Source organism: Acomys russatus, chromosome X (genome assembly GCF_903995435.1).
Source record: "Acomys russatus chromosome X, mAcoRus1.1, whole genome shotgun sequence".
NCBI classification, from domain to species: Eukaryota; Metazoa; Chordata; class Mammalia; order Rodentia; family Muridae; genus Acomys; species Acomys russatus.
In genome coordinates, this window is record NC_067169.1 from 56,509,367 (window position 1) to 56,528,774 (window position 19,408).

The following is a 19,408-nucleotide window of genomic DNA, read 5'->3' on the forward strand; positions in this document are numbered from 1 at the left end:
TCTCAAGTGTTGTGGTTACAGGTATGAGCCTCCGTGCCTAGTTTTGCGTCTGAATTTCATATTTAACATGTCAAGGGACACAGAAAATTGTAAGTACTAATATAAATTATGTGGACAGTTAGCACCCTCTCTACATTGTGGTGGTGGTAGTGGTGTGTGTGTAGACCCAGACTCGACATGTAGTATAGGATGACCTGCGAGTTCGAAACCTTCTGTCCGCAGCTGGATGCACCGCGGATGGATGCACTGCACCTGTTCCGGCTAAGATCACAGAGTACCTACCACTAGTTAACATTCCTTTGTTCTCTCCCACAACTCCTACTCCTGTCTTCAGTGCTTCCTGTGCTCATCATGCAGGCTGCTCTGATTACATTAAAGGACTCTTGGTACAATGGAAAATGGTCTCCCTGAAAATAAAAACAAGAGCATTGTTTCCTAATGAGAACTTCTGTAGAAACTTTGGATCAGTGTGGGGAGTTGGAGGAGGTGATTTAGGGACAAGAGGAGCATGTGAAAGGAAAACTGCCCAGGCAGAGAATCACACTGCTACCAGCAGTTTCCAGATCTCCGCAGCCTTGCCTGCTTTTCCTCACCATTGTGTCTCTAGCAGCCAGTACAATGCCAGGCACATAATGGACATTCAGTAAATATTTGTTGGGTAAATAAATGCCAACTTAGCTTAGTATCCAAGGTTTTGGCACTCAGAACGGCCTATGATGATTCTGAGCTGCTGTTTGTCTTCTCAAAAGAAAGACACTGTGAACATTTGCTTCCTTTGAAACTTTGTTTCTAAAGTCTCTTCTTTGTAAGTTGACTGCTAATATCAATTCCCCAAAGTGATTTGTGCTAAGCACAGCTATCTATTTTAAAACATAGAAGTAACTAAGGTTGTGTCTTCCTCATCTGAAATGTGAGTAATCCAGGGAAATATTACTTTTTTATTATTGTTATATGAGTCAGGGTTTCATTAAGTCCAGGCTGGCTTCAAACTCACTTTGAACACCCCCCTGCCCCAAACAAAAAGTGTTGCAAAACGTTTAAATAGACATATCATCTATGATGTATTGAAACTTAAAAAGAAAAAAAAAATCTCAGTTAGTTCCTTTAAATGCGCAGGAGTCCCCACAATAGGGCTGCGCAAGACTCTTCAAGCAGTGATGGAAGTGTTTTATGTATGCTCCTCTGGTATCACAGGCACGAGCCATTTTGAGCTCTTCAGTTGTTGGTAGTGCAGCTGAATTACGAAATTGTTTGTTTGTTTGTTTGTTTGTTTGAGACAGGGTTTCTCTGTGTAACAGAGCCCTGGCTTTCTGGCTGTCCTGGACTCACTTTGTAGACCAGGCTGGCCTTGAACTCACAGATATCTGCCTGCTTCTGCCTCCCAGAGTGTTGGGATTAAAAAGTGTGCACCACCACACCTGGGAAATTACTGAATTTTTCACCTTACTTGAATTTTTTTCTTTCTTTCTCTTTCCTTTTGGTTTTTCTAGATAGCGTTTCTCTGTGTAGCACTGGTTGCCCTGGATTCACTTTGTAGCCCAGGCTGGCCTCGGACTCACAAGAGATCTACCTGCCTCTGTCTCCCAAGTGCTGGGACTAAAGGCATGCGCCACCACACCTGGCCCACCTTACTTGAATTTTTATTTTAAAAATTGTCTTATAGAACCTGCTATGGAGGTACATACCTGTAATTCCTACATTCAGAAGGTTGAGGAGGGAGGATTGTGAGCTTGAAGTAAGCATGGGCCATGGTTACACCCTGCCTACAAAATTTGCCATTTAATAATATTGACCCTTTTAAGGTGTATAATAAATAGGATTTTTTCCCTTTAAAAACTTTCTTATATTTATATTAAAGTCAAAGCTCTATACTTGCTAGACATTTTTTTCCTAAATGTTAATGTAACAAAATAGAACACATTCCCATCTTGGTGAGTACAAAAGCTAAAACTAGCACAACCGAAACATAAATGAGTGGAGAAAGATTTATTGCCTACAGTAGGGAAGGTGATTACGGGGATTATCTCCAAAGCAGTGCTTGCCTGTTACCAAGGGAGCTTGGCATTTTTTATTCAGGAAGCCTACATATTTTCGTTCTGGCTTGGCTAATTGTTGAGCATGCTCAGTTAAGCAGTACATTCCTGATTATGTTCAGTTTAAGGTCATAATTTAAGAAGGAAAGATAATAGACAAAGTTTGGGACATGCTTAGCCCAAAGTAGTGGAGCACATGTTCAAAAGCGTGGGGCCAGGAATGCTTGTGGGCATGTTCAGTTCGTATCATAAAGTTTTAGCTGAACAGATGCTAAAGAACCACTTGAAGGTATGTTAATATAGGGGTTTACTCCTGAAGCTTCCGGCCCCTTGCAGCAGCTATCAGAAATGCATGTGCAGATTCACTGAACACCACCATCACCACCACCACCACTACCACCATCACCACCACCACTACCACCATCACCACCACCACCACCACCACCACCACACCACCACCACTACCACCACCATCACCACCACCATCACCACCACCACCACCATCACCATCATCACCACCACCACCACCACCACCACCACCACCACCACCACCACCATCACCACCACCACCACCACCACCATCACCATCATCACCACCACCACCACCACCATCACCACCACCACCATCACCACCACCATCACCACCACCACCACCATCACCATCACCACCACCACCACCACCACCACCACCATCACCACCACCACCACCATCACCACCACCACCATCACCACCACCACCACCACCACCATCACCATCATCACCACCACCACCACCACCATCACCACCACCACCAGCAGCACATGGCAGCACAGTGCTACCACTCCTGAAACCTCCCTGTGCTACCTAAGCCCTACACGTAGGCCCTGACAACCAGTGGCCTATTCTCCCTCTTCTCCTTTAGCTAGACTATCTAAATTGCCTAAAACCTTTTCTTTGCAACATTCAGGATTATCCTAGGTTCTTGCACAGGCTAAGAAATCATATTATGGGCTGGAGAGATGGCTCAGAGGTTAAGAGCACAGACTGCTTCTCCAGGAGTCATGAGTTCAATTCCCAGCAACCACATGATTGCTCACAACCATCTACAATGTGATCTGATGCCTTCTTCTGGCCTGCACGTGTACATGCAGGCAGAGCACTGTATAAATAAAGGCACATGCCTTTAATCCCAGCACTGGGGAGGCAGAATCAGGAGGATCGCTGTGAGTTCGAGCCCAGCCTGGTCAACAAAGCGAGTCTAGGACAGCCAAAGATACACAGAGAAACCCTGTCTCGGGAAAAAAAAAAAAAAAAGGAAAAAGAAAAAGAAAGAAATTATATTACTACTAAGCTACATTCACATTTGTTTCCTTAATCAGAATGTCATAGACCTCAGGTCATGAGATTAAAGAGAGATCTATTTAATAATGCAAAAACCTGCATTTGATAGTGGCTACCATTCATTATATTGTGTATTTTTAAAAAAAGATATATGTCTATAAACTATAATTTGAAAAAATATTCATTATTTTTATAATTTTATCATATATATATGATAACACCCATGCACATTCAAAAAAAATCTAAAAGAAAAAATTAAAGTATACAGAATATTTAACTGATCAATTATCACAGAGGATTTTTTTGAGACAGAGTTTCTCTGTGTAGACTTGGCTGTCCTGGAACTCACTCTATAGACCAGGCTGGCCCTGACCTCAGAGATCCGCCTGCCTCTGCCTTCTGAGTGCTGAGTGCCACCAGCGCCCAGTTTATCACAGAGGATTTAAAATGAGATTTCCTGCTCTAAATTACTTTAGCTTTTTTGCATTGTTTTTGTTGGCTGGAACAAAGCTTTGTACTAGGAATAACAATGTTACCTATCTTTTAAGTGTCCTTTAAACATTATTCTGCTGCTATCTCAAAATGAACAGTTCTAGCACTGAATTAATCATTTATCCTTTCCTTCTATTCTAATATGCTAATTCTTGTGCCCCTCCTCTCCCATATCATTTTAATACCACTATCTGTCCACTGGCCCAAACTAGAAAACCAAAAGTCATGCTACTCAGTGTCCTTTCCATCTGTATCTGTTACTGGGTCTCGTCTGTTAAGCATGTCTTGGGACTGCCTCTGTTCCCTTTGCCCTCATGCCCATGTCTTAATTCAGAGCCCGTGTCAATCTATTGTTGCAATTGGAGTAGCAATCTGATTGATATCTTCCCAGCCACCCTATCATCTTCTATTATGCCTCTGGAATGATTCTTCTCCAAAATACAGATCTCATGCCTTTGCCCGGTATAACTTTTTCATGGTGCTCTATTAGCAGTAAGGTAAATTATAAACTACCATTGACATAAGACCCCATAATAGAACAATTCCTTCATTTCCAGGCTCTCATATTTTTCTACTTGTTTGCTTTCACTTGTCTGCAGCTCCTTCATATGTCATGAATCCTTTTGTCTTTTAGTAGTTACCATTTCCTCTAAGGAACCTTTTCTGAGCCATGGTCTCAGGGACCAATGGTTAGCCACCTTCTCTGTATTCTCTGTCCTGGTGTTGATGCATGTGAGCATATCATGTGCAGCTTTGGGTTCTAAGAATCCCATGTCCTGGCACATATACTAAATGCATGGTAAATATTAGATGTTCCTTTTTTATGTGTATTTTATAACTCATTACTACTACAAATAACCCTCCTACTTATAAAAACCCTGGAAGATAGTAGGCACATCCCTTCCCCACCCCTCTGTTTGTGTATTGATACTGGGAATTATATCTAAGGCATTACATGCAGGGCCTTGTGTGTGCAAAGCATCCAGTCTACCACTGAGCTATACTTCCATCCTTTAGTTAACATTTTTAAAAGATTAGACTTCATAAAAAAAGATTAGACTTCATATTAACGTATATCTTTTATTTTAAGAGGGTTGTTTATTTATATACACAGATGTCAATGTTCATAGATGCTCAACAGGCCAGAAGAGAGCTTCTAGAATCCTCATGTATCATTTTTTCCATTTCCCTTTTGAGGCAAATTTCTTCTTACATCATTTTTCTCAGCTATGGAAGCCCCAACAGTCCTCCTGTCTCTGCCCTACTATGAGTTAAGGTAACAGGTGTGGGCTAGATGCCTGGATTGTTATGTCGGTGCTGGGATATAAACTGTCCTCATGATTGTACAGCAGATGCTCTTAAGTACCGAGCCATCTTTCCATCCCTACCTTTTATTCTCTGTAGCAGTCCCAACTCCCTTTAAGTAGGTTACAGTGATTCATGAAACGGTGTGCTAGGGAAGTGTAGTCTATGTTCTGTGGTGAAATTCTAGAGTGTGCTTGTCAGTGCATATACTTCACATATCTGATTGGTACCACAGTTTTGAAGGCCTACACACTGCTTTTTACATAGATTTTTTTGTGTCTTTCCAATGAGAGTAGTAAAGGTGAAAACTTAATTGAGAAACCAGTAGTTTTTAGTGCTGCTATTTATTTCATTCCTGAAAGTGGTCTGATATTCTCTTCTTAAAATTTACTTCAGTTTTTAAATTTATTTTGTTGAGAATTTTGTATATGAATATGGTATTTATCTCATTCCTACTCCTTTCTCTCCCCTTTCCAATTCCTCCTGTGTCCCCCTACAGTTTCTCCCAAATTCATGACCTCTTCATTAATTATTATTGCTACATGTTCTCTCTCTCTCTCTCTCTCTCTCTCTCTCTCTCTCTCTCTCTCTCTCTCTCTCTCTCTCTCTCTCTCTCTCTCTCTCACACACACACACACACCCCTGAGTCCACTTAGTGTTGTTCATATGTTTAGGGATGGGCATCATCCCTGGAGAAGACTGAGCCCGCATCTCTCAGCAACCTTCAGTTGGCTGTCTCTCTGTATCTAGCGGTGGAGCCTTGTGAGATTTCTCCCATCCACGCTGGCATGTCAACTGGTATTGCCGTTGTGCAGGTCTTGTTTAGGCAGCCATACTGTTGTGGTTCCGGGGATGCATGTCCTGGTCCTTTGCCTCTTACAATTTTGCCCTCTCCTCTGCACTGTTCCCTGAGCTTTACATGTAGGATTTGTGTTGCAGATGTATCAACTGTGGATGAGTACCTCATGGTGCTCTGCAGTTTGACCAGCTGTGGATTTCTGTAGTAAACCCCATGTGCTGCAGAAAGGAAGTGTCTTTGATGAGAAGAGCTACACTTATCAGGGAAGGCCAGTGTGTGAACTACATGTCTGGAGCTAGGCACTGGAATGTGAGAAGGCCCGGGAGGGCTTGCTTCTTGTTGACTGCTATTCTTAATTCCTATGTTATACAGTTTACTTAAACCAAGTTCTGAAATTTCTTTCCAAAAGGTTTCACTAGAAGAAAAAAGTGCAACTATTATTTATGACCCTAAACTTCAGACTCCAAAGACCCTCCAAGAAGCTATTGATGACATGGGCTTCGACGCTCTTCTCCACAATGCTAACCCTCTCCCTGTCTTAACCAATACCGTGTTTCTGACTGTTGCTGCTCCACTGGCTCTGCCATGGGACCATATCCAAAGCACATTGCTCAAGACCAAGGGTGTGACCGGTGTTAAGGTTTCCCCTCAGCAGAGATCGGCTGTAGTGACCATAATCCCTTCTGTGGTGAGTGCCAGTCAGATTGTGGAGCTGGTCCCAGACCTCAGCTTAGACCTGGGCACGCAAGAGAAAAAGTCAGCACCTTGTGAAGATCACAGCATGCCCCAGGCAGGGGAAGTCATGCTAAAGATGAAAGTGGAAGGAATGACCTGCCATTCATGCACTAGCACCATTGAAGGAAAAGTTGGGAAACTGCAAGGTGTTCAGCGAATTAAAGGTAATTTATCCAGTCTTGGGTTTTTTTTTTTTTTTTTTTTTTTTGGCTTGTTTTGTAAAGCTATTCTGTGTTTTCTTCTTTAAACTTTTTGCTCTCTTCCCAAGCAAGAGCTTCAAATCCGTGGGCCTAGAATTGCTTCCTGCTTCATTGAAGTTGGAGGCGTAACATATTTCCAGGATTAATGTCAGCGAAGTTAATGATTATAATGAAAGGTTATGAGAGTCTTGAACTTTAGTTTAGCAGAAAAGGCAGCTGTGGTAACAATTATGGAGTTCAGGCTTCCTGAGTACCCTGCCTGGGCTATTCTTTACCTCTAATGGAGAGGGCATGTCTTTTGCTTGTATCTAAGGAAGAGCATTGAAAAGAGTGAGAGACAAACAGCAATTGACTCTGAAGTAGACCAGGAATAACTAAGCTAAATATGTTTCTGTTTACTAATTAGTGTCTCTTGACAACCAAGAAGCTACCATTGTTTATCAGCCTCACCTAATCACAGCAGAAGAAATAAAGAAGCAGATTGATGCTGTAGGCTTCCCAGCCTTCATTAAAAAACAGCCCAAATACCTCAAATTGGGAGCCATTGATGTCGAGCGCCTGAAGAACACACCAGTCAAATCTCCAGAAGGATCACAGCAAAAGAGTCCATCAAATTCCAGTGATTCAACGACCACGTTCATCATAGAGGGCATGCATTGTAAATCCTGTGTGTCAAATATTGAAAGTGCTTTGTCTACACTCCAGTATGTAAGCAGTATAGTAGTTTCTTTAGAGAATAGGTCAGCCATTGTAAAGTACAATGCCAGCTCAGTCACTCCAGAAATGCTGAGAAAAGCAATAGAGGCCGTTTCACCAGGGCAATACAGAGTGAGTATTGCAAGTGAAGTTGAAAGTACTTCCAGCTCTCCCTCCAGCTCATCTCTTCAAAAGATGCCTTTGAACATGGTTAGCCAGCCTCTGACCCAAGAAACTGTGATAAACATTAATGGCATGACTTGTAATTCTTGTGTGCAGTCTATAGAGGGTGTCATATCAAAAAAGCCAGGTGTAAAATCCATCAACGTTTCCCTTGCAAATAGTGCCGGAACTATTGAATATGATCCTCTACTAACCTCCCCAGAAACCTTGCGAGAAGCGATTGAAGACATGGGATTTGATGCTGCCTTGCCAGGTAAGCATCACTTTTTCTTTGCTATCACTAACATTTTTGTATTCCTATTTTGTGTCTTCATTTGGCTTTTAGCAACAAGAAATGATTCCTAGTTACTGGGATCCCACCTTTTTTTGAGATGAGGCTTTACTATGTAGCCCTTGCTGGTGTGAAACTCACTATATTGACCAGACTGGCTTTGAATTCACAGAGATGCACCTGTCTCTACTCCCTTAATACCAAATTAAGGGCATGCACCACCACCACCACACCTGACTGAAACTCCACTTCTTACAATGGAGTCCTATGGTGGAGGTCACCAGTGTGTAAAAAATGCCTAAGGATATCATGAGCCTAGAAACTGGAAGGCACAACCAAGTGTGGTGGCACATGCCTTTAATCCCAGCACTTGGGAGGCAGAGGCAGGTGGATCTCTGTGAGTTCGAGACCAGCCTGGTCTACAAAGAGAATTCCAGGACAGTCAGGGCTGTTACATGGAGAGACCCTGTCTTAAAAACCAACCAAACAAAAACCAATGACAATTAAAAAACCCAAACTTAAAGGCAGACTAAACATGGTGGTTTTATACCTATATGAGATACATTGTTCAAAGCGGAGAGGGGGCACAATGAATAGCACTGTGTTGTTATAATTATTCTATTTTATTATAAGTTGTTGAATCCTTACTAAGCCTCATTTGTAAATTAAACTTTATTGCACATACATACAGACACACATGTATGTATATGCACACAGGGTGACAGTACTATTGATGCTTTCATGCGCCCGCTGAAAAGTATCTCCCATAGATAAGGGGGGGTTCCCTTGATGCCAGTATGCAAATTGTCAGCATGATAATGCTAGTTAAATACAGGCATAAGAACTGTCCAGTAACAAGTTATTCTCTACTTGGGATTGGGTTTGGAGATAATGGCTAGAGGAATCTGACATAACTAAATTTGATATATTCACTTGGGTCAGATTTTCTAGGGACCCCCTGGGATGGGCAATGAAGAAATTCAAAGTCACTGATGGGGATGGGTAATGACAATATATTTGTTGAGGGCTTTTAGGACCTTACTGATGTTAAAGAAATGGGTTGGCAGGCTTGGGGGTGTGAATTGTGATGTATGCCAAGGTGGCAGTCAGAGTAGAATTGATACTACAATTGAAAAGAGCCTTTCTCTTTCCAGCAGACATGAAAGAGCCTCTGGTAGTGATAGCTCAGCCCTCATTGGAAACACCTCTTTTGCCCTCAACTAATGAGCCAGAAAATGTGATGACACCAGTTCATAACAAGTGTTACATACAGGTCTCTGGAATGACTTGTGCTTCTTGTGTAGCAAACATTGAACGGAACTTAAGACGAGAAGAAGGTAAGATACTCTTTCTTTTTTTCATCCTTTTTTCTCCCTTGGTTTTTCGAGACAGGGTTTCTCTATGTAGCCCTGGATGTCCTGGACTCACTTTGTAGACCAGGCTGGCCTCCGACTCACAGCGATCCGCCTGTCTCTGCCTCCCTGATTACAGGTGTGTGCCACCATGCCCAGCAGGTAAGCCACACTTAAGTGTTATTTTATGTGCTTGTTTCCAGATTCCTTCCCACTTTTGTTTTGTAACTATGCTTATAATTCTTCCAAGTCTTCATAAAGATCGTGCTTGATGCACAGAACAACCCTGAATTCCTGGTAGTTTTTTGTTTGTTTGTTTGTTATTTCATTTATCTTATGATTGCATTTTAGTGCCATTGAAACTTACTGAAAATGTTATAGCAGAAGGAAATCCAAAACATTACTATTGGGAATCATGACTATAATGGACTTAGAGAAACTTAATTTTTTGTTAAAGCTGTCCTTAAAAATGATAATGTATAAGAGTTAGGCATTGCCTTACCTGGATTAGGCACCAGAGCCAAACAGTATTCGTATAGAATTATATTGTCTCTTCTGACAGTTTGACCTCTGATCGTCCCTTGCGATAAGATGTCCAAGTTGCTTAGGGTTGTGTATTTTAACCTCAGGTTACAGAATCTTTGAAAATCAACACCATAGTTTTTCTTTAGTCACTCTTAGCTTATAATTTTTTTTTTTGAGACTGGGTTTCTCTGTGTAGCTTTGGCTCTCCTGGACTCACTTTGTAGACCAGGCTGGCGTCGAACTCACAGAGATCCATCTGCCTCTGCCTCTCAAGTGCTGGGACTAAAGGCGTACGCCATCATGCCTGGCGCATTCTTAGATTCTTGACTATAATCACAGTGACCTTCAAATGTATAAATTCCTTTCTCTTAGGAAAGAAATTAGGTTTTGGTTTTATTTTGTTTTTCAAACAGGATCTCATGAAAACAAGGCTGGCCTCAAACTCTTAATGTAGTGAAAGACAATCTTGAACTCAGGGCCCTACCTCCCAAGTGCTAGGGTCACAGGCATGTGCCACTGTGCCCTGCTTTATAGGATGCTGAGGATGCAACTCAGGGTCTCATGTGTTCTAGGCAAGCCATCTACCAACTGAGCCACATCTGCAGCCCAGGTTTTATTAGTTTCTTGAAGCGCTGCTTCCTACAAGATAGAGATTTATCTCACTGTAATATATAGATCTTATTTGGACCCTTATTTAGATAGAAAACTGTTAAAGTGATGGGTTTTTAGAAAATTGATTTAGATGTGAAGCTAATGCTCATGTGGTGTGTGATTGAACTCTACACGTGCTCTACCACCGCAGCCCCAGTCCTACTAGGCTGTGCACAAGGACTCTATCTTTTGGAGATTAATATTTAAGTATTTGCACAGAATGTGATAAGATGTTTGGGATTTCTGGACTAGAAAGGCAGGGAGTAGAATCTGTAGGAATTTAGATAAATAAGACCCAGTTGTAGTGGCCATCTGAGAGGCTGAGACAGGAAGACAGCTTGTAGCTAGGAGTTCTATAATACCCTGAGTGACAGCAAGATTCTGTCTTAAAAAAAAAAAAATAAAGTGGAATAAAAAGATGAGCCGAGCATAGTGCTGCATGTCTTTAATCCTAGCACTTGGGACACAAAGGCAGGCATGATGTGTATAAAAAGTTGAGTAGAGCTGGGCATGGTGGCGCACACCTTTAATCCCAGTACTCAGGAGGCAGAGGCAGGCGGGTCACTGTGAGTTCGAGGCCATCTTGGTCTACAAGGCGAGTCCAGGACAGCCAAGGCTACACAGAGAAACCCTGTCTCAAGAAACAAACAAAAACAAAACAAAAAATTGAGTAGTAGTTCGAGGCCAGCCTGGTCTACAAAGTGAGTCCAGGATGGCCAAGGCTACACAGAGAAACCTTGTCTCAAAAAAAAACAAAAACAAACAACAAAAAAAAAAAATTGAGTAGTAAATTTCAGCAAGTTCTCTTTGATACTTTTGCATTTAAATGAAAAATTTGAAAAACAGTTTTAACATTATTCTTTTTGGTAAAAACCTATTACTGGCTTTGTTTTTCTTATCAATGTTCCCAGGAATATATTCTGTACTTGTGGCCCTAATGGCTGGCAAGGCAGAAGTAAGATATAACCCAGCTGTTATCCAACCCCCAATGATAGCAGAGTTTATCCGAGAGCTTGGATTTGGAGCCAAGGTGATGGAAAATGCTGGTGAAGGAGATGGCATTTTGGAACTTGTTGTAAGTAGAAACTTCTGTATGTTTAATAGACTTCTAATAGAGATGCTTTCATAGAAAACTTGGCAAATAGAGCATATGAAGGAAACTGGAATATAGAAGGCTTTGACTTAATGGTACTCTTCAAGCATGGAATGAAATTATCTTTAGAAAGCAAAAAACAAAATAAAACAAAAAACAAACGGGGTGAGGGTTGACAGGATGACTCAGCTAATAAAGGCGCTTGAAGAACAGAGTTTAGTGTTTGTAACCTACGTGGTGAAGGAGAGAACTGACTCCAGAAAGTCGTCCTCGGAACACCATATATAAATAAATGCACTAAAAACAGTGGGCTGTGCTTGTGCATGCTAATAATCTTAGCATTTAGGAAGCAGACACAGGAGGATCCCTGAGAGTTTGAGGCAAGCCTGGACTACTAAGGGAAACACTTCCTTAAGGAAAGGGAGGGGAGGGAAACAAAAGAAAAGATAAAACAACTGTGTACCAAAGTAACTTTCTGTAAACAAAAGAAATTGAACCTAATGGGTTTTTAAAAAGACAAATTGGGGAAGGAAAGGATTGTGGGCATAGGAAGAGTTGCGGGAGAGGGGTTAATATGATCAAATATATTGTATGAAATTCTCAAAGAACTAATGAATTAAAAATAAAAATTGTATTTATTAAAATAGTTCTTTTCATATAATATATTCTAATTATGATTTTTCTCGCTCATCTCCTCCCAGGTCCTCCCTACCCTTCCAACTCCTTTCTCTGTCTCTGAAAACAGACAGGCAAATAGAAATGACAAACAAAGATAAAACAAAATGAAGAAACTAACAAAAAAGAAACTAAGAAACAGGAGAGAAAGAGCAGGAGGAAAGCATGGACACACGGACACACACACACACACACACACACACACACACACACACACACACACATACACACAGTCACACTCCATAAAACACAAAGTCAGAAACCATAATATACTAGAAAAAGACCAATAAGGTTTTTTTTTTTAACTACTATTGAGTTAGTTTTGTGTTGGTTATTGCCTGCTAGGCATGGGGCCTGCGCTTAAGGCTGGTTTGTATATCCAGTGAGACTCTTGGAGGAATGAGTTTTTCCTTTTTGAATGGTTGTTAACTGGAGATAGTGTCTTGGTTGGGGGTAGGAGCTCTTGTCTACTTCCCTGAAATAATGAAACCATTAGTCACCAAGAAAGGAGGAAGGAAGGAAGGAGGCTTTTTCCACTCAGTGACCTTTACTCAGGGCAGACATGCTTACAGAGGGCATTTCCAAGAACCATTAGACAGGTGAACTGATAACAGTCCTCTGGAAAAGAGGCTCTGAATGGACTCTTTGTTCTGTGATGTCCAGTGGCTACACTGTTGTCTTTCTTCAAGGCTCTTGGTTCACTCCCACAGACGGGAGAGGAAGAGAAGGGAACGCAGCAGATAGTGATACCACATAGCTTGCTGTTTTTATCAAGACTACTCTAAGTTTTGAATAAATGCTTCCTGGATTTCTACAAGTTGAAAAACAAATTGGTCAAGACAGTTTTTTAAAAGTTTTATTCTTACTTTTATGGGGAAATTTGAGAGGTATTTACATATCTCTTTGATTTACCTAAAGTAATTTTATTTATATGTCTGTGTGTGTGTTTCTGTATAGATTGTACATGTGTGCGGGTATCTGTAGGAGGCCAGAGGAGGAAGTCAGATTCCCTGGAGGCGGAATTAGAGGCAGTTGGGAGTCAATCCAGTGTTCTTTAACTAATGATCCATCTCTTTAGCCCATATTTACTTTACCATTTTTAAGTGGCCTGGACATATGGCTTAACAGTTAAGAACACTGGCTGCCCTCCTAGAGAATTCAGGTTCAAACCTCAGCACCTACATCTATAACTCCAGTCGCAGGGATTTCAGCACCCTCTTCTGGCTTCTAAGAGCACACTATACACACATACATATAATATAATGTTTTAAAGTTTTACTTGTATTTGTATGTGTACGTGCACTTGTGTGCTTGTGCTTGAATATATTAGGATGCCTTTGGAAGCCAAAAAATGGTGATTTTTGTTGTTGTTGTTGTTGAGCTAGAGACGCTGCCTCAGTAACCTCAGCAAATAGAGCAAAGCCATTAAGGAAACTATCAAATTTTAATCTTGGGCCCCCACAGATGTGTACATATGGACACGTGAATACATATACATGTGTACCATACATGTACACAACCAAACAGAATTCTTTGTTTCTTTATTAAATATCACCAAGATAAGATATAACTCTCGCACTGCAGAATCCACTAATTGGAAATGTAACACTCTGTGGCTTTTAGCATATGCCTAGCTTAGTACAGTTTTCTTCAGAACCAATTCAGGATCTTTTTCATTTTCCCTGAGAATCCCCAGCTCCGTCAAAAGTGACACTCCCTCATGGAAACAGAATTCTAATAATCATATCAGAAGTATGCGAACTGTGCAAATAAAGCTGTGTAAGACAGTCCCGTGTTCTTATAGTTCATTTAATTAGAAGTACTAACTTTTTTGTTTATTTTTGGAGACAGGGTTTCTCTGTGTTGCCTTGGCTATCCTGGACTCACTTTGTAGACCAGGCTGGTCTCAAACTCACAGAGATCCGCCTGCCTCTGCCTCCCGGGTGGTGCGATTACAGGCGTGTGCCACCATGCCGGGCCATGAAGTACTAACTCTTATGAGAATAAAAGAGAATTTTTTAATAACAAAGGCTTTGCTTTTAACAGGTGAGAGGAATGACATGTGCCTCCTGTGTCCATAAAATCGAGTCTACTCTCACAAAACACAAAGGGATCTTCTACTGCTCTGTGGCCCTGGCAACTAACAAAGCACATATTAAATATGATCCAGAAATCATTGGTCCCCGAGATATTATACATACCATTGGAGTAAGTGCCATGACTTTGCCTTTCTGTCTTACCTTTCCGACCAACCGCTTTCTGAAATCACATCTGTTTTACGTTAAATAGAGACAGTTAAAAGACTAGCCCCTTTGACTATTCCACATAAAAAACATTAGTGTGTGTCTACTTTTATCGTTCCCCCCAGCCCCCGCCCATGGCCTTGATCAGGAAAACTTAGACAAAGGTGAATTTGCGTGATCAAATCATGAGCAGACTTAATGTATTTAGGAAAGGGATATAAAGTGCAATAATCTCTGTGAAGTTAAGCATCAGGCTAGATGTGCTATGGTTTGTTCAAGCAAAGCAGAACAAAAGAAAAACTCTCAAGTTAAAATGCCACTGCTTTTTCTTTTTCCTAAGTTCATCCTGTGTCCTTCAGCGTATCTTAAGCAGTAATACTTATTTGCAGTTTCAGTGTGCTGTGAAATTGGTGTTCTGATGATTGAAAACATATTGTAGTTCAGGTGAGATCTAATTAGTTTAGGCAGCAGTACCACTGGCACCTGTGAAGCTGGTACTACTGAATACCCACCCTAGCCGCCTTCATCAGGTCCTCAGTTATGCTGCTGAGCTTCAGTTCTGGATTCTCTTATTTCAGACATGAGACAACTTGAGAAGTTCCTTGGTGAGTTTCAGGAGACTTGATCCTGGTCACTCAGGATGGTAGCTTTTTCCCTAGCAGTTGAAAGCCTGGTATTTAAGGCAGAGGCAGGTGGATATCTGAGTTCGAGGCCAACCTGCTCTACAGAGCGAGTCCAGGGCAGCCAAGGCTAACATAGAGAAACCCTGTCTCAAAAACACACACACACACACACACACACACACACGAGAGAGAGAGAGAGAGAGAGAGAGAGAGAGAGAGAGAGAGAGAGAGAGAGGGACAACACAAATTTGGTGTTTGTAACTCTGCCTGTGTGCTTCTGGCTTAGGTGTAGTTCCTTTATTGTACTTAGCTATATTGGGGAAAAGGACTCTTGTTCATACTCTTTTCATGGTGGAACAAGATTGAAAGCTATGTAGGCAAGGCCTTGGACAATGTATTTCATATAGTGCTGGCTTTCGCGCACTGTCAGTGAAAATCACTATTGCACTTGAGTGAAACTGCCAGTTTGAGAACAGCAGAACAGTAGCTAAAATCAGTGTGCTACTAATTTCTTTGCAAAATTAGAAACCAAAGTAGTCGAGGGCAGAAAGTTCTGGACAGCTCATGTTTCTATTCCCCAGAATGACTTTTACTCAGGCATTGTGTTGTTCTAAGTGATAACAGCATGGTTTAGAATATCTCTTCATTAGTTTTAAAATGACATTTTTCTTGTGAATTTCCTTAGAGCTTAGGTTTTGAAGCTTCTTTGGTCAAGAAAGATCGGTCAGCCAGTCACTTAGATCATAAACGAGAAATAAAACAGTAAGTACTTTGGAATTGTCAATAAATACATTTTAACTCCTTTTAGAAATTTAACATCCTGTTAGCATGTCAATTTTTACAATAGCATTTCTCACAATTTAGTTTTATTTTTAAAGTGTGTGTATGTGTATGTGTGAGAATATGCCACATGTATGCAGGAGCCTGCAGAAGCCAGAAGAGGGCATTGGATCTGCTGGTACTGGAGTTACAGGTGCTTGTGAGCCAATGCGGGTGCTGGGAATTGAACTTGGGTCCTCTGGAAGAGCAGTAGGAGCTCTTAAGTGGAGAGCTATGTCTCCAGTCCCATGATATCTTCGTACACTGAGTGAAATGGTTGCAATCTGTGTTTCTCTATAGTACATGGAATGTTTAACTTTTAGCTACTCACTAAAATGTATTTTCTCCTTTAAAAATGTTTTCCACATAAGATGGCGAAGGTCTTTCCTTGTGAGCCTATTTTTCTGTATCCCTGTAATGGGACTGATGATATATATGATGGTTATGGATCACCACCTTGCAACTCTTCATCATAATCAGAACATGAGTAATGAAGCACATTCTTCTATGTTCCTGGAGCGTCAGATTCTGCCAGGATTGTCCATAATGAATTTGTTGTCGCTCCTATTATGTCTACCTGTACAGGCAAGTAACATATTAACAAGTATATTAAAGATTTATTTATTTATGTATGTGTTTATTTATTTATTATACAGTGTTCTGCCTACATGTATACCTACACAGCAGAAGAGGGCACCAGATCTCATTATAGATGGTTGTGAGCTACCATGTGGTTGCTGGGAATTGAACTCAGAACCTTTGGGAAAGCAATCAGTGCTCCTAACCTCTGAGCCATCTCTCCAGCCCTTTTTCTTTTTCTTCTTTTTTTTCTTTTTTCTTTTTTTCTTTCTTTCTTTCTTTCTTTTTTTTTTTTTTTTTTTTGAGACAGGGTTTCTCTGTGCAGCCTTGGCTGTCCTGCACTCACTTTATAGACCAGGCTGGCCTCGAATTCACAGTGATCCACCTGCCTCTGCCTCCCCTAGTGCTGGGATTAAAGGTATGTGCCACCATGCCCAGCTCAACAAGTATATTAATTTATCTTCATTAAAGATTTAAAAGTGAGGCTGAGGATGTAGTTCAATGGTAGATTACTTGCTGAGTATACCGAGAGCCCTGGGTTCAATCCCAGCACCACCAAAACCCCAAAGCAAAACAAAAGGCGATAGTACTAACAACTAATTAGTGCCAATTGTACTAATAGAAGACAGGCTCTCCTGTTACACTTCCCCACAGAACCCATACCTTGTCATTGACTTTTGGAAAGGAGCTAAGTTTTATATAATTAAAAAAGCCTTTCCACTTTAATCCCAGCACTCGGGAGGCAGAGTAAGGTGGGTCTCTGTGAGTTCGAGGCCAGCCTGGTCTACAAAGTGAGTCCAGGACAGCCAAGGCTACACAGAGAAACCCTGTCTCAAAAAACCAAACAAAACAAAAAAGCCTTTCCGAAATGTATAAAATCTTTTCCTAGTTTGCATGTCTTAGCTAGCATCAAAAAGAAAAATGGGGAAACAGAGGCAGGCAGATCTCTGTGAATTCTAGGCCAGCCTGGTCTACACAGTGCATTTCAACAGCCCTCTGACTTTCTTTATGGTATGAAGTATCCACTGGATCATACAGGATGTCCTTTGGTGTCTTGCACAGCTATGTGAAGCCCTTCTTCTGCACATACTTCTGCTAAAATGCAAACTTGCTCCAGCTCAAAATCTCCCCCATATACCCAGGTGGGGTGATGCATGCCTGTAATCTCAGGAATCTTGTCGAGTTCAAGGCCAACCTGGACTACATATGAGGCTCTGTAACATAGAGTTTATGGATTAGTTAAATGGCAAAGGAAGTAAACATTGATACTTTATACTGAGCTTACTTAGATATATATATATGAATTTCAGGTTTGGGAAATTCAGTAATTATCACTTTTCTGTTACAGTTTTGTGGAGGCTGGTACTTCTACATCCAGGCTTACAAAGCTCTTAGGCATAAGACAGCAAATATGGATGTGCTGATTGTGTTGGCAACCACCATCGCGTTTGCCTACTCTCTGGTTATTCTTCTGGTCGCAATGTATGAGAGAGCCCAAGTGAACCCTATTACCTTCTTTGATACGCCTCCTATGCTGTTTGTGTTTATTGCACTAGGCCGATGGTTGGAACATATAGCAAAGGTAAAGTAAGAAACCATAACATTTGTTTAAATATTGGATCAGTCAAAGACCTTAATATTTTCTAGGTCACATATTAGAAATATGCATTGTTTTATGTATTTTAGATATTTCTTCAGTAAGTGTATCACATTTATATTACTGCCAAGGGTGAGTATACCTATGGTGCTTTTTGAGAAATACTTATATCACATTGTTAAATGAAAATTGATTTGGCCTTGTGACTTAAAACAGTGCTGTCAAAGTCCATTCATGCTCCTCTGCTGTGCTAAAGACAGTTTCTAATCCTGTTCTGTGTAACTTTATGTTTCACAGAATTGAAAGCATAATCTGTGTGCCCCTCAGTACCCTGAGCACTGCACAGTTTTTCCCTGTGTACAGTTCAGACAGTCGCTTGCTGGTTCTGCCAAATCACCGTGCTCTCAATTACTAAACCATTCTAGTTTTTTTCTTAATTAGGTTTCTTCCATTTTTTTAAAAAAAAGTTAATCCTACACTGCACACAATCATGTCTAATAGTCATTTCCTCTGAGCTGAGTACCTTAGGAATAAGTAGAAAGGATATAATTGCTGTCTGAAAGGGCATAAATCTTTCCATGGTCCCATGCTATAAGCTATAAGAAATTTTGCCAGTTAGGGTCTGTCAGCAAAGTAATTCCTACTACAACGGCTTCAGCATCACCTCTTATCTAAATCCTTGCTAAATTGGCAGATGTAAAATGGAATTACAAGGTGACTTTAGTTTGAGTTTCTTGTATTAGTAGTCTGGATAAACATTTCCTCATACATTGAGGATTTATATTTCCTCTTGAGTGATCTACTTATTCGTGTGATTTTTTTTGCTCATGTATGAATTTGATTCCTGATATTTTTCTAATAATTTGTATCTCTTTATAAATTATACCTAGTACTTTTTAAATGTTTTTTGCAAATTATATTATTAGTATTCCAATATAATTTTCTTCTGATCAAATGTTTTTCTTAAGCTGATCTTTGAGTGAATGTTAAAAGATTATTATATCTTTAAGGTTTGAACACTTTCTTCAGCATTGTTACTGTGTTTTAATTTATAGGGCAAAACTTCAGAGGCTCTTGCAAAGCTGATTTCACTACAAGCGACAGAAGCAACTATTGTAACTCTTAACTCTGAAAATCTCCTCCTGAGGTATTTATTTTTATTTTGTTATGTAACTTGTTTTAAACATTCTGTTACATTAATTTATTGTGGCTGGTA

At 40.6% G+C, this 19,408-nt stretch overlaps 1 protein-coding gene across 3 annotated transcripts in view; it reads left to right on the forward strand.

The window, feature by feature from the left end:
* The window catches only part of Atp7a (ATPase copper transporting alpha), a 113,148-nt gene that overhangs the window by 63,164 nt on the left and 30,576 nt on the right, over nucleotides 1–19,408 (forward strand). For 2 of the 3 annotated variants that reach the window (XM_051142368.1, XM_051142369.1), the window contains exons 3-11: nucleotides 6,360–6,849; nucleotides 7,292–8,017; nucleotides 9,190–9,372; nucleotides 11,475–11,638; nucleotides 14,378–14,539; nucleotides 15,883–15,959; nucleotides 16,388–16,601; nucleotides 17,944–18,177; nucleotides 19,248–19,339. In XM_051142368.1, the coding sequence (XP_050998325.1) occupies nucleotides 6,360–6,849; nucleotides 7,292–8,017; nucleotides 9,190–9,372; nucleotides 11,475–11,638; nucleotides 14,378–14,539; nucleotides 15,883–15,959; nucleotides 16,388–16,601; nucleotides 17,944–18,177; nucleotides 19,248–19,339 (2,342 nt within the window). The remainder of the gene's footprint in view (nucleotides 1–6,359; nucleotides 6,850–7,291; nucleotides 8,018–9,189; nucleotides 9,373–11,474; nucleotides 11,639–14,377; nucleotides 14,540–15,882; nucleotides 15,960–16,387; nucleotides 16,602–17,943; nucleotides 18,178–19,247; nucleotides 19,340–19,408) is intronic. The other variant, XM_051142370.1, reaches the window with a different exon arrangement.